Source organism: Streptopelia decaocto, assembly GCF_964273445.1.
Source record: "Streptopelia decaocto genome assembly, chromosome: 29".
Lineage (NCBI taxonomy): Eukaryota > Metazoa > Chordata > Aves > Columbiformes > Columbidae > Streptopelia > Streptopelia decaocto.
Window position 1 is genome coordinate 278,046 of NC_138684.1, and position 17,218 is coordinate 295,263.

The 17,218-nt window shown below is 53.1% G+C and overlaps 1 protein-coding gene across 1 annotated transcript; it reads right to left on the reverse strand.

The window, feature by feature from the left end:
- Positions 1–8,962: 8,962 nt before the first annotated feature.
- On the reverse strand, positions 8,963–16,146 carry PIN1 (peptidylprolyl cis/trans isomerase, NIMA-interacting 1). Its single transcript, XM_082073955.1, has 4 exons — positions 16,048–16,146; positions 14,380–14,580; positions 12,407–12,517; positions 8,963–9,851 (listed from the first exon to the last, which is right to left on the reverse strand). Exons 1-4 carry the CDS (start codon positions 16,103–16,105, stop codon positions 9,742–9,744), a joined length of 480 nt encoding a protein of 159 aa, XP_081930081.1. The 5' UTR covers positions 16,106–16,146; the 3' UTR covers positions 8,963–9,741.
- Positions 16,147–17,218: the final 1,072 nt, after the last annotated feature.

A 17,218-nucleotide genomic window follows, 5' to 3' on the forward strand; every position in this document is an offset into this window, starting at 1 on the left:
GGGGTGATTTCTCCCCAAAAGGGTTGTTGGGTGTTGGAACAGGTTGCCCAGAGTAGTAGTGGAGTCGCCATCGCTTGAGGGGTTTAAAACGTGTTCAGATGAGGTTCTCAGGGATATGAGTTAGTGCTGGAGTTGGGTTTTGGTTGGGTTTGATGATCCTGAGGGGCTTTTCCACCCAAAATGGCGCCAAGATCACCTCAGGGCTCAAAATGGCTCCAGAATCACCTCAGGGATTGAAATGGCACCAGAATCACCTCAAAACACAAAATGGAAGCCCCAGGGGCACAAGATCACCTCAAAACACCAAGTAATGGCCCCAGGGGCACCTGAATCACCTCAGGGCTCAAAATGGTGGCAAGATCACCTCAGGGTCAAGATGGTGGCACCAGGGGCACCAGGATCATCTCAAAACATGAAATGGCACTAAAATCACCTCAAAACACCAAGTAGTGGCCCCAGGGGCGCTGGGATTGCCTCAGGGCTCAAAATGGCACCGGGATCACCTCAGGGCTCAAAATGGTGGTCCCAGGGACACCAGAGTCACCTCAGGGCTCAAAATGGTGCCAGAATCACCTCAGGGCTCAAAATGGCGCCCGAATCACCTCAGGGCTCAACTGGCGGCCCCAGGGGTGTTGGGGTCACCTCACACCATTAAAACCCTTGAGGAGCTGGAGCGGGTTGAGAGGAGGGAACGGAGCTGGGAAGGCGCTGGAGAAGGAGGGTGAGGGTGGAAATTGGGGGTGATTTCTTCCCCAAAGGGCTGTGGGGCGTTGAACAGGCTGCCCAGGGCGGTGCTGGAGCCGCCATCACTGGGGGGGAACAGAGGAGCTTCTTGGGGCCATTTTAGTGCCGGGGGTGGTTGGGTTGTGGTTGGACTTGACTTTGAGGGTCTTTACCACTCGCCCTGGGCAGGACGCGGCTCTGTTTGGCCTCCTCCCAGACCTTCTACCTGCTGGTGAACAACAAAGGGCTGCCCAACATGGCCGTGACCATGCAGGAGCTGTATCGGGACAACAAGGACGAGGACGGTTTTCTCTACCTCACTTACGCCTCCCAGGAGATGTTTGGCGCCTCTTCCTCCCGCGAACCGGCGGCCGCTTGACCGCAAAACCCACCGTGTCCTCATGGCCGCTCGTCCCTGGGCTCAGACCTCACTAAACTCAGCTTAAAACATACTGGAGCACAACCTCATCTTCCCCATGGCTGCGGTTTGACGGGCTCAGCCTGAAAAACTCCGCTCGACGCCTCCTTAATCTTGTGGCTTTAGTCACAAATTATCCTCCCAAGACAGCAGAAGATGGTCCTGGCTTATTCTGAGCCACGGGGAGGTTATTTTTCTCTAAATGGCTTTACAGCCTGTCTTCCTCGCCTAGAAAACTTAGGCTCCTTCTAAAAGCCTCTCCTAACAGGATCAGGGATGGCGAATTTCATGGTTTGTGTAGGTTTTTGTTAAGCCCCGTGTCTGTTCTTGCTGCTGCTCCGGCCTCCGTGTTCTTGAGATGCGGAATAAAGGATGAATCTGATGCCTCTGCTTGGCTAAATATGTAAAGCCAGGCTTAACCTTGAGGCTTTGACCCTGCGCTGGGGGGATCGGGGAGCAAGAGCAAAGAGGGGAGAGGACTTTGCTCCCCCCATTGCAAAAGCAGCTCCCCGGTTTGCTCCCCTGGCCCCAAATGTCGGGGCACGTCGCTAAACCCGCCGCAGAGCTAAGCCGGGCTTAAAGCGATGAGTCAGCCCCCAAGCGTGACGCTGCAAAACGCCTCTTCAATATTGAAGGCTTCCCTTGCTGTGAATATTTCATGCACGTTTCGTGGCGAAATGTTAATAAATAAAGCTCTAAAATCAGCTGCTATAGCACCAGGAGCCTCTTCCCTGTTGGGCTGGGGGGGTTGAGATGATCCCCCCCCCTGTGCAGGGATGGAGATGGGGAGCTGTGCCCCCCAATGTGATGCAGCCCCCAATTTCCAGCAGGGTTTTGCTTTGGGGCTGGATTATGGGGCTGGATTAGGGCAGAGCTGGGGCACAAAGGTATTATTTTGGGGGGGGGGGTGTTAATTGGTGCTCACAACCCTTACAGGGGGACGGGGTTGAGCACCCACAGCCTTGATTTCCCCCCAAAACGCTCAAAATATCTATATTTACAACATTTTGCGGAGCTCCGGACCAACTCACTCAGTGCTAATGGGGTGGGGGGGCAGCGCTGCCCATCCCTTCACCCAAACTTGAGCCTTTTTCCCCGGTTTTCACCCCAAACGCAGCGTTTTCCCCCGCGCGAGGCGGCGCAGATTTATCCCATTGATTCCCCTTTCTCTTGGATACCAAACCCGTATTTAACTCGTCAAACGCAACGAGCAGCAGCGCTCGCCGTGTTTGCACACACGCAGCCCAACGCTATTACCCCAGCCACCCTGTAATTAAAACCGGGAGCTCGTTAGGGCAGGGTTTATATTAATCCCCGCAGAGCCGCTCAATCCCTTGCCATTATTTTTACATATACATTAATTTCCCACCCAATAGCCCAAAACCCACCTGGAATAGGAGCGATATAAGAGACAGAACATTTATTATAGGGGGGGAGATGGGGGCGACCTCCATCATCCATCCTCGCCGGTGTCAGCGCAGGATGGATGGGGCTGGCATTTATTAAATGGAAGCGCATTTTTCACTAGAAATGGAGAATTGCTTCCCAAAAAAGCGGCTGCATCGAGAAGGAGGAGGGGGAGAGCTCAATACACCCCCAAACTGTGCTCCCCCCCAAAAAAAAGCCTTAATTACAGGTTGAATTAAGGCCCCGAGCTCTAAGAGCACTTTGCAGGTTTGATTCATTAATTAATTGGCAGTGAGGAATAATGAAGGAAATAAAAGGGTTTGGAGCAGAGGGGGTTAAAGCCCCATGCTCTCCAATGGGAAAGAGCTTTTTGCACCGTCCCCCCCCCCGTCTATTTTCCTGCTGTTTTCTCATTAATTCCAGCACACATCCCAGCGCCATCCAGATGTGGGGACGCCGGTGCATCCCAACCACTTCCAGATGTGGGGACGCTGAAGCACCCCCAGCCCCATCCAGATGTGACGCACCGATGCACCCCAGACCCTTTCCAGATGTGAGGATGCTGATGCACCCCAGCCCCATCCGGATATGGGGACACTGGTGCATCCCAGCGCCATCCAGATGTGGGGAGGCTGACGAACCCGATGTCATCCAGATGTGGAGGTGCCAATGCATCCTGGCGCCATCCAGATGCAAGCATGATGCTGCATCCCGGTGCCATCCAGATGTGGGGATGCTGATGCAACCCAGCCCCATCCAGATGTGGCAATGCTGACACATCATGGCTCCATCCAGATGTGGCGATACGGATGCATCCCAGCATCATCCAGATACGGGGATGCTGATTCACCCCAGCGCCATCCAGATGTGGGGATGCCGATGCATCCCAGCCCCATCCAGATGTGGCAATGACGATGCATCCCAAACCCACACAGATGTTGGGATGCTGATTCGCCTCAGCGCCGTCCAGATGTTGGACATCAACTCATCCCAGCCCCTTTCCAGATGTGAGGATGCCGATGCACCCCAGCCCCATCCAAATATGGGGACGCCGGTGCATCCCGGCACCATCCAGATGTGGGGGCACCGACACATCCTGTCTCCATCCAGATGTGGGGTGGGAAAGGTCCCATATTGACACCACGAGGGGCTCGGAGCCAACAATGTGTCCCCAGGACCTGCACCGAAAGCCTTTGGCAATGATGGACCAGCTTGGGGATGACTCACCTTCCACCCTTTAGGCAATTAGATGTGTGGCTAACGAGCTCTCACCGGGCACACGGGTTAATTATCCGAGGGGGTTTGGGGCACTAACGAGGAGCTCGGGTGGAGATGTTGGCTCCGGTGTCCAGGAGCTGTCAGTGCGATCCCTTCACCCAAGTTCATGCCGTTAACTTTGCTAATTGCTGCTCGTTACCAAGAGAAACCTCCCAGGGTTATTAATGACGAATGGCAGGCTGCCTTTGCAAATGAAGCGCTTGGGTGTGATTTGAGGGGGGTGAACCCTCTCATCTCCCTGGGTTATTTTGCTGTTGAAAAGTGGGAGATGAGAAGCGGGCGGAGGGTTCGGAGGGCGCCGGAGCCACCGCGAGGTCACCAAACCCAGGCTGGGGCCACACGGCAAAGATTGCGACATTTATGACACTTTTCCCCAAATCCACACGTCCAACGGGATCACATTGTGGACCGGACCAACACCCCCAATGGAAAACATCCCGCGGGCTTTGCTGAAGCTCATTAAATCCACCCAACGAACGGGACGGCGGAGCCTGAATCCCAAACTTGTGTCCCAACCGAACCAGCGCCCTCAATCTGCATGAGCAGCGTGTTAATCACCCCCCCAAGTCATTAATATGGAAACACCCCCCCAGCGAGACGTTTGCAGCTTGCTGAGATCGCTCGGAACGCGCGGCCGTTCAACCTCCCGTTACAATGCGGCTGATTTCTTCCCTTCTTTTTGATGAATAGGCTGCCGTAAATAGACTCTGATTAATTGCGGCTGCGCTTTTGGAGGGCTGGAAATGCATCATTTGGGGATAATGGTCATCATCTGCCTTGGAGAGCCGTTCGGAGAGAGGAGCGCGGCTCCGACGCCAAAACCAGGTGCCGGTTGAAGTTCTTGAGCCAGAAGAGTCTTGTAGATCCGGATGAAGCCCCCGGCGAGCTCAGCGCCAAATTCCTCTTATTTATCACCTTCAAAAAGGGGCAGAAACGCCGGGAGTTTGTGCCAAAGAACCAAAACCGCATCCAATACCCACGAGTAGTGGGGACGAGTGATGCAAAAGGGACCCTGGTCCCCCCTGGTTCGCCAGCTGGGGGATTATTGGGGTGTCTTTGAGCGTGACACCCAAATCCCCCCCAAATCCCCCTTCCTAGAGGGTTGCGCAGAATATAGGAATGATAAAGATATCTTAAATATATATATAAACTTTAAAATAGCGCCCAAAGGTTTGGGTGCGTCGCCAAGGTTGCGGGTCCCCCCCCCCCGGCTCTAAGCAGCAGCAGCGGTTGGGATGCTCGGGAGTTGCCATGGCAACCGGGAGCCTTAGGATGCAGCTGAGCATCGCCGGGGGCTGCGCCGGTGCAGCCGGGTCCCCTCACCCACCCCCCCGGTGTATTTATTTACCTCGTTAACGGGAATTAAACACTCCGCGCTAATTCGGCGTCTTATTGGCACCTCCGCATCCCTGCACCAGGACACCCACTTGGGGCCCAAAACATCATCACTTGGGGGACAAAATATCATCATTTGGGGCCAAAATATCATCATTTGGGACCCAAACATCATCACTTGGGGGCCAAAACACCATAATTTGGGGCCCAAAACATCATCGTTTGGGGGCCAAAAGTCATCATTTGGGGACAAAACATCATAATTTGGGGCCAAACCATCATCACTTGGGGGCCAAAACATCATCGTTTGGGGGCCAAAACACCATCGTTTGGGGGCCAAAAATCATCAAAAAGCAGGTGCTGTAAAATAATAATAATAATAATAATCATCATCATCATCATCATCACATCACTGGTACCTGATGGGATTTGGAGTCCCGGGGGGGCAGAAACGCACACTGGGGGACATGGGGATGGGAGTAATGGGATTTGGGAGCTTTGCCGGCGCGGTGGAGCCAAACGAGGTCTCAGCGACTTAAGTTAATTATGAGAAGGCAGCTCTGCTGTCAGGGAAGGAGGGGGGAGAACATTGAGCTGGATCGGAGAGTCGTTTGGGTTGGAAAAGACCTGGCTACGGCATCGCCGGGGCCAAAACGTCACCGTTTGGGGGCCAAAGTGTCACCATTTGGGGCCAAAACACCTTCATTTGGGGCCCAAAACGTCATCATTTGGGGGACAAAACACCATCATTTGGGGCCCAAAACGTCGTCATCATTTGGGGCCAAAACGCCATTTGGGGCCAAAACACCATCATTTGGGGTCCAAAATATCATCATTTGGGGACAAAATATCGTCACTTGGGGACAAAACATCGTCGTTTGGGGCCCAAAACATCATCATTTGGGGGACAAAATATCATCATTTGGGGGCCAAAATATCATCATTTGGGACCCAAACGTCATCACTTGGGGGCCAAAACACCATAATTTGGGGCCCAAAACATCATCGTTTGGGGGCCAAAACGTCATCATTTGGGGCCAAAAAGTCATCATTTGGGGCCAAAAAGTCATCATTTGGGGACAAAACATCACAATTTGGGGCCAAACCACCATCATTTGGGGGCCAAAAATCATCAAAAAGCAGGTGCTGTAAAATAATCATCATAATAATCATCATCATCATCAACACAAACCAAAACACTCAAACGAACACTTAAACCCAAGCTTAGCCACCCAAATGAACACTTAAACCCAAGCTTAGCCACCCAAACGAACACTTAGACCCAAGCTTAGCCACCCAAATGAACACTTAGACCCAAGCTTAGCCACCCAAACAAACACTTAGACCCCAGCTTAGCCACCCAAACAAACACTTAGACCCCAGCTTAGCCACCCAAACGAACACTTAGACCCAAGCTTAGCCACCCAAACAAACACTTAGACCCCAGCTTAGCCACCCAAACAAACACTTAGACCCCAGCTTAGCCACCCAAACAAACACTTAGACCCCAGCTTAGCCACCCAAACGAACACTTAGACCCAAGCTTAGCCACCCAAACAAACACTTAGACCCCAGTTTAGCGACCCAAACAAACACTTAGACCCCAGTTTAGCGACCCAAATGAACACTTAGACCCAAGCTTAGCCACCCAAACGAACACCTAAACCCAAGCTTAGCCACCCAAACGAACACTTAGACCCAAGCTTAGCCACCCAAACGAACACTTAGACCCAAGCTTAGCCACCCAAACGAACACTTAGACCCAAGCTTAGCCACCCAAACGAACACTTAGACCCAAGCTTAGCCACCCAAACGAACACTTAAACCCAAGCTTAGCCACCCAAACGAACACTTAAATCCAAGCTTAGCCACCCAAACGAACACTTAGACCCAAGCTTAGCGACCCAGGAGTGGGGCCAAGGGGACGTTGCTTGGCCCAAACCAAGACCAGCGGAGTCTTTGTCACATTCGAACATTCTCAGAGCCCTTTGCATGGAAATAACGACCCGAGGGTGGATAAATCATGTTCCTGAATCTATTATGGAGGATCCAGCACCCCCGGTGCCGTTTGCGGGGGATTTGGGGCACAATTTCCTTCCTGGTTTCGCTCTCCGAGCGCATAATTCACCATTGGAGAGGGGAACGGAGCCGGCACCGGAGTCTGAAGCACCAAACAGCGGAAAAAGGCGGAAAATTGGGGTAAAATAAGACAATCGAGTCACAAACCCAACAGGGAAGGGACCCCGCCGTGTGCTGGGACCTTGAGCCGCATTTCGGAGCCGTATCCGGTAATAAACTGGGGTTGATCGTGACCCTGTTTGCAAACACACGCGGACTGAGGAAAACCGCTAAAATTAAGCGAAAATGTTAATAATCCAGCCTCGTTCTGTCGGAATGATGTCGCACAAAGCGCCACGTCCCACCCCCCCGCCCCTCCAGGGCGCTTCGTTAGGCTGGGAATGCCTAATTAGCGGCGATTCATTACGGCTCCGGCTCCATCCTCGAGCTTGGATGCTCGGCCCCGTAATGAAACGCGGAGGCGGGGGAATGAAACCCCGCGAATTAGACGGAGATGATGACGCAATGAAGGTTTGGGGGTGTTTGGTTTGGAGGTGACGGTGTCATTAAGGTTTGGCGATGGAGACGGCGCTCGCACAAAATGGCCCCGCGGGGGGGAAGCGTCTGGGCCCGGCTCCGTGTGGCGGCTCGCGAGCTACATCTAGAGGCGTCAATAAATGAGAACGGAGCGTTAAATATGAGCGCTGGGATAAACGGGGATGTTGTGATAAAGGTGGATGTCGTGATATATGTGGATATGGTGATAAATGGGGCTGTTGGGATGATGGAGGGCGCCTGAGCCCGGGGCGGTCGCCGTGGGGGCAGCGCAGGCCTGAGGCCTGGAGTGCAGAACGAGGCCTCTGGGGACAAAAAATACACATTTGGAGGCAAAAAATACACATTTGGAGGCAAAAAATACACATTTGGAGGCAAAAATATCTCTTTTTAAAGCACAAATATGCCTTTTGAAAGCCCAAAGATGCCTTTGTAAGGCCCAAATGTGCCTTTGTAAGGCCCAAATGTGCCCCTTCAAACCCCAAATATGCCTTTTTTAGGCCCAAATAGGGCTTTTCAAACCCCAAATATGCCTTTTTTAGGCCCAAATAGGGCTTTTCAAACCCCAAATATGCCTTTTTTAGGCCCAAATAGGGCTTTTCAAAGCCCAAATTCGCCTTTTTAAGGCCCAAATTGACCTTTTTAAGGCAGAAATACACCTTTTTAAGGCCCAAAGACACCTTTTAAAGGCAGAAACAGGCCTTTTAAAAGCCCAAATATGCATTTTCAAAGCCCAAATATGCCCTTTTTAGGCCCAAATATACCCTTTTTAAGGCAGAAATACGCCTTTTTAAGGCCCAAATACACCTTTTTAAGGCAGAAATAAGCCTTTTAAAAGCCCAAATATGCCTTTTTAAGGCCCAAAACACGCCTTATTATTAAATACTGATTAATCATTATTAAATACTGATTAATAGTTATTAAATACTGATTATACCTCATCTGAAGCCGCAGCTCGCACCGGTTCATCAGTTCTCCCCAAACAAGCCGTCGACAAATCCAAACCCAGAATAAATAACGAATAAAGAATAACAAATAACGAATATTCACTTAGAGCTTATAACCCGGAGCTTTTCTTTCTTACCACCACGTCTCCATTTTCAGATTTAAAAGAGCCAACTCAGCACATACCGCGGAGGGTTTTTTGTTCCTATAGGAGCGACGTGCAGGGAAAGGAATTAATCACTGTGTTTAATTGGAGAGGGCTTTATTTCCTGCTCAGAACCGCGACCGTACAGCCGGTTTGCGCCGGGCTATTAATTTGCCGTTCGTTTGATCTTCCTGGTGTCGTTTCGCTATGCGGAGTAACCGGGAGACGACTCACGAGCGGATGGAGAAATGGAAGAATAAAGGGTTTTCTAGCTAAAAGGGATGAAGAATTAAGGAAAGCCGCCCTACCGAACGGCGCCGACGCGGCAAAACGACAAGGGGGAGTGACCGTGGCACCGCGGCACCGCACAACACCCCGACTACAGCGCAACGAACAGCCCCGATCCACCCTAAATTAAACAGCGGGATGGATGGATGGATGGATGATGGACGGACGGACGCTGAGCCGGCTCATCCGTCGCGACCCGATGGTCGATCGGGCTTTGGGAGTCGGAGCTACGAGCCAAGCGCAGCCCTGGTTGGGGTGCGGTGAACATGCAGAGGGTTGGACGCCGGCTCCGGCGCCGCAATAAATACTCTACCGGGGTGGGTGTGGGAAGCTCTGGAGCGCGAGCGGAGCGTCGAGGAGACGTCAGGAGGACTCGAGCGGCCGCGTTGGGCGTCCTCTCCGCTTCGCAAAGACGCTACGGGCCGTCGCTTGAGCCCTCGCCCTCGGCGAGGCGCGAACCATCAGGCTCCGCCGCCGAGACGTTGATATGAAATGAGCTTTGAAATCGACTGGATGTGAAGTTCGTTTGGGGAGAGCGTTTGGAGTTGGGTTTGTTTCCTCTCGGCTTTCCTACCCGGCCAAGGCACTTTCACTCCGTGCGGAGGATGATGTGGATCCCCGAGTCCGTGAACACGGGGCCGCTCATCTCGCCGGCCCTCAGGGCGAACGAGGCGTCTTCAAACGGCTTCTGCATCTGACCTGTGGGGAACAGACACCAGAAAGCGCCATTAAACCGGCGCCGGGACCGCGCCGAGCGAATGGAGCCACCTGCCAGCCCAACAAAGCCACTAATTAATAACTCCATGGGGGGGGTTGCTTCATCTGCCGCCGCGAGATGAATCGAAACGGCTCGTTCGTGCGGATTTTTGTCTGTTTTAAACAAAGCGGGGTTTGCTTTGATGCTCAGAACCGAAAAACACGTTGGCACGAGTGGGTTTTCACCTTCCCGGCTCAAGCGCCCTCCGGGTTAGGACATGGCGTGAGTTATGAGCTGCGCTCAATAATTTATAAGGTACATGGGTAATGTCACGACCTAGATAAGAATCGCTCTGGTCTCTAAGTCCCTGAGTTGCAGGAGGTTTAGTGGGCGGGATAAGGCAGAAGCGCTCGGAGGGATCACGAGCGGGAGGAATAATAATTGGCCACAATATCTGGCCAAGAGGAGCCACCGCTCTCCTACCAAAGGGTTCAAGAGTGATGGGATTTTGGGTTATATTGCAGGGTCTCCATCCCTTTGTCCCCCTTGCTCTACGCCACCACCTGTCCCCCTTGCTCTAGGACACCATGCGTCCGTCCCCCTTGCTCTAGGTCACCATCTGTCCCCCTTGCTCTAGGTCACCATTCGGCCCCCTTGCTCTAGGCCACCATTTGTCCCCCTTGCTCTTAGATGCCACCAAAAATCGCTCAATTCTTCCCTTTCGGGATTAGTAATAACTTCGGCTTGGTGTTTCCCCCTTCTAAATTAAAACAACAAGGGGTTTTGGTTCCTGGAGTGACCTGATGCATGTGGCTTCACTTAATCCCAGAATGGACTGGGGTGGAAAAGCCCCCAGAGACCATCAGGTCCAACCCTTGGTCCAACTCCAGCCCGTTCACTAGATCACGGCACTAAGTCCAGTCTTAGTTTAAAACCCTCCAGGGCCGGTGAGTCCAGCACCTCCCTGGGCAGCCATTCCAGTGCCTGACCACTCTCTCTGCAAAGAATTGCTTCCTAATCTCCAGCCTAAATTTAAGTTTAAGCCCCCTTGTCCTATTGCGAAATGCCTGGGAGAAAAGACCAATCCCCACCTGGCTCCGACTTCCCTTCAGGTGGTTCTAGAGAGTGCTGAGCTCACCTCTAAGCCTCTTGTCCAGCCTAAACAAGCCCAGCTCCCTCAGCCTCTCCCCATGGGGCTCGTGTTCAACCCCTTCCCCAGTCTTGTTGCTCTTCTCTGGACCCTCCAGCACTTCAATCTCTTTCCTGAGCTGGGGGGCCCAGAACGTCCCACAACACTCCAGGTGTGGCCTCCCCAATGCAGAGCACAGGGGAGCATCACTGCCCTTGTCCTGCCGACTACGCCGTTTGGATCCAGGACAGGCCACCATTGGCCTTCTTGGCCACACTGGTGGCTCCTGTTGAGCTTCCCGGCCATGAGTCCCCCCAGGTCCCTTTGGGCCACTCTGTGCCCAGCCCGGAGCGCTGCAGGGGGGTGTTGTGGCCAAAGTGCAGGACCCGCCACTTGGGATGAGCAGCTTCCTCGGTTCCAAACCCAGTGCCACCCACCGGTGCCACATCTGCCCTATCACCTTGATTTTGGGGGTTATTCTCCACCAGGACTCGGAAATCTTGCCGTGGGGCACGGGCCCGGCCTCCCCGCCCCACCAACACGGCTCATCCAACGGGCTTCGCGGAGATACGTGGAAATAACGTCACCTAGAAGCAACCGGTTCTACCAAATCCCATTTCCAGGCTGGTGGGATCAAAGGCAAAGAGGGAGAGCCGCGGGGTTTGGGCGCCGCGTGTGGCTCCATTGCCATCTAGTGGAAAACCACCCTCGCGACGTATTTGTTCGTTGAATATTGTAGCCGTACATCATCGCTTTGTATTTCCCTCCTAAGATAAAGCCAAAGAGGCTCCGCTCTTCCAAGGATTCATTCTCATTAGCAAGATTTTGGTGCGATTGGTAATTACGGGACAAATTCCCTTGGCGGCAACACCATAATTGTCCTATTGCCACCACTTCTTAACGACTTGCTCACCGATAATTGGATTTATCCACTTATCCGCTTCTCGTTCCGCTCCACAACTCGATTTCCACCCAAAAGGATGAATACAAAACACGAATTTTGGTTATTTAAACCAGATTTAACAGCTTCAAGGTGGGGGAAAACACACCATTTTATCTTGATTTTCCCATTAAAGAAAATCAGCTCCCTCTCCTTTTACAGGTGGAAAACGGGTTCAAAAAGCCAACGGGAAAGAGGGATTGAAACAATTAAGCGCATTTCTAAGGGGAACAATAAGTTTTCGGCTGATGGGGGGAGTAGTTTGGGGTTGGAAGCGCATTCGCGCGACATCCCGTCCCTACCTCGAGTAACATTGTGGTTTTGCTCCTATTGGTTTAACTTCAAGGCGTCCAACTACATTTCCTGGCGTGTAAATGCATTTTCCTGCTTGTTTTCCCAGTGTTATTAAACCTGACCCCCCCGCCGTGAAGAATGTCGGGGTTTAATCTTGATCCTAGGCTTAAGATGCTGGGTTAAGCTGGACTTACCCCTTCCGAACGCGCCCAGGTCGCCTCCTGCCTTGGCCGAGCTGCAGTCGCTGAATTGGGAAGCGAGGGATTCAAAGTCTTCCTCTCCCGATTTGATCTTCTGGATGTAGCCTGGAAATACAGCAAATTATTCCGTTAGAAAAGGGGGAAAAAGGCCAAAATCCCACAACAAACAGGTTCTCAAACCTCCTGGAGCCAAGATTAAACCTCCCTGGCGCGGGTTTTGCTTTACGCCGCGGCCTATTTTGGTTTAAACTGGTAAATTAAAGCCTCCAAAGGTGATTCCGCCTCCTGCTCCCCCCGAACCGCAGGAATTTATTGCGAATAAATGAGCTTTGGATTGTGAGACCGAGCACCAAGAATCCCCAAGGAGTGAATGATTAGTATTAAAAGGTCAGTTAAAAAACGCTCGTTCCCATAACTGAGCGTCTGGATCTTTCCGGATGGGTTTTAAGCCGTAACAAGAAAATTTATGAGATAAATGATATTTCCCAGCCAACTAAATAAGTCACTAACAAAACAGACCCCAAGGAGCTTCAGCCACTCCAGAAATCCAACTTACAATCATATCCAAGAAACCACCGTAAAGTAATTAATCATGAGGTGATGTTCCCTATGACCTTCAAAGGAAGAGTATTTATTAGCGATAAAGTGGATGGAAACGGCCCCGTTGTAGGAATTTATTCCATTTACTGATAAAACCAGCTGGGTATTTATAAAAGCAACGATTTAATTGTGGCGCTTCCCTCTGCAGACGCCACAGATCGAGGAGGAAACATCGGTGTGATAGGAGACGCTGTTTCGCAAGGTGAATCTCATTTTGTGCTAAGGAAAGGTGAGGCTGTTCCTTTCCGTCCCCTTCACAGAATCACAGCGTGTCAGGGGTTGAAGGGACCTCAAAGCTCATCCAGTGCAACACCCGGAGCAGGAACACCCGGCTGAGGTGACACGGGAACAGGCGGTTTGAATGTCTCAGAGAAGGAGACTCCACACCCCCTGGGCAGCCTGTTCAGGCTCTGCCACCCTCACCCCCAACAACTCTCTTCCCATATTCAAGCAGAACCTCCCGTGTTCCAGTTTGCACCCGTTGCCCCTTGTCCTATTGTCACCGATGGCGCCATCCTCCTGACACTCCCCCTTTCCATATTGATCACCGTGAATGTCACCCCTCAGTCTCCTCTTCTCCAGCTCCAGAGCCCCAGCTCTTTATTCCTTTCCTCACCCGGGAACGCCCCATCCCATCTGATCTGGGAAGCTAAGCAGGGTCGGGCCCGGTCAGTGCTTGGATGGGAGACCAGCTGGGAACAGCGGGTGCTGTGGCTGAGCCAGCACTGGGCCCTTGTGGCCAGGAAGCCAATGGGACCTGGGGGGGTTAGAAGGGGGGGGTCAGTAGGTCAGAGAGGTTCTCCTGCCCCTCTGCTCTGCCCTGGGGAGGCCACACCTGGAATAGTGTGTCACATCTGGAATAGTGTGTCACATCTGGAATAGTGTGTCACATCTGGAATAGTGTGTCACATCTGGAATAGTGTGTCACATCTGGAATAGTGTGTCCAGCTGTGGCCCCTCAGCTCAAGGACAGGGAGCTGTTGAGACTCCAGCGCAGCCACGAAGATGCTGGAGGGAGTGGAGCATCTCCCGTGTGAGGAAAGGAATAAAGAGCTGGGGCTCTGGAGCTGGAGAAGAGGAGACTGAGGGGTGACATTCATGGGGATCAATGTGGAAAGGGGGAGTGTCAGGAGGATGGAGCCATCGGTGACAACAGGACAAGGGGCAATGGGTGCAAACTGGAACACGGGAGGTTCTGCTTGAATATGGGAAGAGAGTTGTTGGGGGTGAGGGTGGCAGAGCCTGAACAGGCTGCCCAGGGGGTGTGGAGTCTCCTTCTCTGAGACATTCAAACCGCCTGTTCCCGTGTCACCTCAGCCGGGTGTTCCCGCTCCCAGGTCCCCGACACCCTGTGCTCATTTACGTGCCGTTTATCAGCTCCAGCGCCTCGTCCTTGGTGCGCGTGATCCTGTCCTGGCGCCAGGAGGAGGGGCGGCGCGACTGGTTGTGCTTGACCAGGAGGTGCGAGCAGCGCACTTTGCTGGGCTCCCCGTGCCCGTTGGGCCGCCCGCCGCTCGGCCGCTCCCACTGGCTGGCGTTGGTCAGGTGGTTGAAGTAATAGACGCGGCCTGCGGGCGAGATAGGTCGAGCTTAGCAAAATAAACCCGCGAAGGAGCTTCTGCACCCCAAGAATCCGTTTTGGACCCCAAGAATTGCCTTCTGGACCCCAAAGAATCAGCTTCTAGACCCCAAAGAATCAAAGTTTTTAGCCCCAAGAATCAGCTTCTGACCCCAAGAATCAAAGTTTTTAGCCCCAAAGAACCAGCTTCTAGACCCCCAAAGGAGCAGCTTCTAGACCCCCAAAGAACCAAAGTTTTTAGCCCCAAGAATCAGCTTCTGACCCCAAGAATCAGTTTTTAGCCCAAATAACCAAATTTTGGACCCCAAGAATCACGATTTTATCCCAAAGAACCAGCTTCTAGACCCCAAAGAAAGGAGTTTTAAAATGAATCAGTTTCTAGACCCCCAAGAATCAGTTTCTAGACCCAGAGAATTGAGTTTTTAACCAAAGAATCTGTTTGTAGATCCCAAGAATCGGTTTCTGACCCCAAGAAGCGGCTTCTTGGCCCCCAAAGAATCAAAGTTTTTAGCCCCAAGAATCAGTTTCTGACCCCGAGAATTGAGTTTTTAACCAAAGGAGCAGCTTCTAGACCCCCAAAGAACCAGCTTCCAGACCCCCAAAGGAGCAGCTTCCAGACCCCCAAAGAATCAAAGTTTTTAGCCCCAAGAATCAGCTTCTGACCCCAAGAATCAAAGTTTTTAGCCCCAAAGAATCAAAGTTTTTAGCCCCAAAGAATCAAAGTTTTTAGCCCCAAAGAACCAGCTTCTAGACCCCAAAGGACCAGCTTCCAGACCCCCAAAGAACTGAGTTTTTAAATGAATCAGTTTCGAGACCCCCAAGAATCAGTTTCTAGACCCAGAGAATTGAGTTTTTAACCAAAGAATCTGTTTGTAGATCCCAAGAATCGGTTTCTGACCCCGAGAATTGAGTTTTTAACCAAAGGAGCAGCTTCCAGACCCAGGAATCCACACTTTAACGCCAAGAATCAGAGTTTGAACCCCAAGAATCAACGTTTTAACCCAAACTCCCCCCGGCCGCATCGTTCACAGCCCCAAGCGCTGTCAAACCTCCCCTGTGGGGCCCGTCCCGCAGCAAAGGCGTTCGCGGCGCTCACAGCTTCGTGTGGTCGCTCCTTCCTTCCCCAAAACCCCCTTATTTCTACCAGAAAATAAACCTTCCCGGCTGGTTTCCCCCCGCAGCAAATGAGGCTCCTGTGGAGTCGCCTCTTGATGATCCCGAAGTGGGTCCGAACTCTCCGTTGTGACCCCAACGTGGGGTCCCTCAGCCCCCCCAGACTCGCGGAGCAGCGGCCGATGGACCCACCGCAGCCCCCCCAGGGCCGAAGCGGCTCAGGGGGCTCCAACCCGCCCTGTTCCCCAGAGGCTCCGCTTCTGCCGCGCTCCCCACGCACGGAGCCGCTTCCCGCCCGGCCCCACGGGCCCAGAACCACGAACCCCGCGGCCGCTGCCCCCACCTGAGCTGCGGCTCATGCGCTTCTCCCAACCCGCGGGCAGCTTCTCCTCCTCCGCCATCTTCCCTCAACTGCGCCTCCCTCACCCGGCGCGGCCCCACTGGCGCGGCGAGGGGGCGGGCCTAACACAGCATTCCCCGCTCTTATTGGCCCGAGGGAAGGCAGCGCCCAACCTCCCCGCGCTGCAATTGGTGAGTGCGCCCGTCCGTCTTGCGCTCATTGGAGGTGGGCGGGAGGCTGCGTTGAAGCTGGAAAGGCGGCCTGGTCACGTGATGGAGGCGCAGACGGTGGCCGCGGGCGGACAAAAGTGGCAGGAAGGCGGAAAGAAACGGCTCCCGGTGCCCCCCCCACCCGGAACCACACGGCAACCAGAAACTCGAGAAACACGTTTATTATAAATCACTTAAACACTTCAGGGAAGGGTTTAGAGCCTAACATGGCTCCTGCTCGGTGATACCGGGGGGAGACGGGGATTTTGGGGGGTGGGGGGAAGAGAACACCGGGAAGGGGGAACCAGCGGGGACGGTTCTACTGGTAGTAGAGCTCCAGGTTCATCCCATCGTGGATCTCATCTGGAGAGCGGGGTTAAGGAGAAGGGTGGAGATCAGTGGGGCTGGGGAAGCTGCGAACACCGCCCGCCCCCATTAAAACCATCAAACACACAGAATCCCAGAGTGTCAGGGGCTGGAGGGACCTCAGAGCTCATCCAGTGCAACCCCCCCGAGCGGGAACACCCGGCTGAGGGGACACAGGAACGCGTCCCTGGCCTGGAACTGAGGGGCCACAGCTGGACACACTATTCCAGATGTGACACACTGTTCCAGATGTGACACACTGTTCCAGGTGTGGCCTCAGAGGGGCAGGAGAACCTCTCTGACCTACTGACCCCCCCTTCTAATCCCCCCCAGGTCCCATTGGCTTCCTGGCCACAAGGGCCCAGTGCTGGCTCAGCCACAGCACCCGCTGTTCCCAGCTGGTCTCCCATCCAAGCACTGACCGGGCCCGACCCTGCTTAGCTTCCCACATCAGACGGGATGGGGCGTTCTCAGGGTGCTATGGCTGTATATATTTTATATATATACGTATATATATATTCCCCAAGTATATCTTGATAATATCTCAACTAAAGGGCAGAGCAGAGGGGCAGGAGAACCTCTCTGACCTACCGACCACC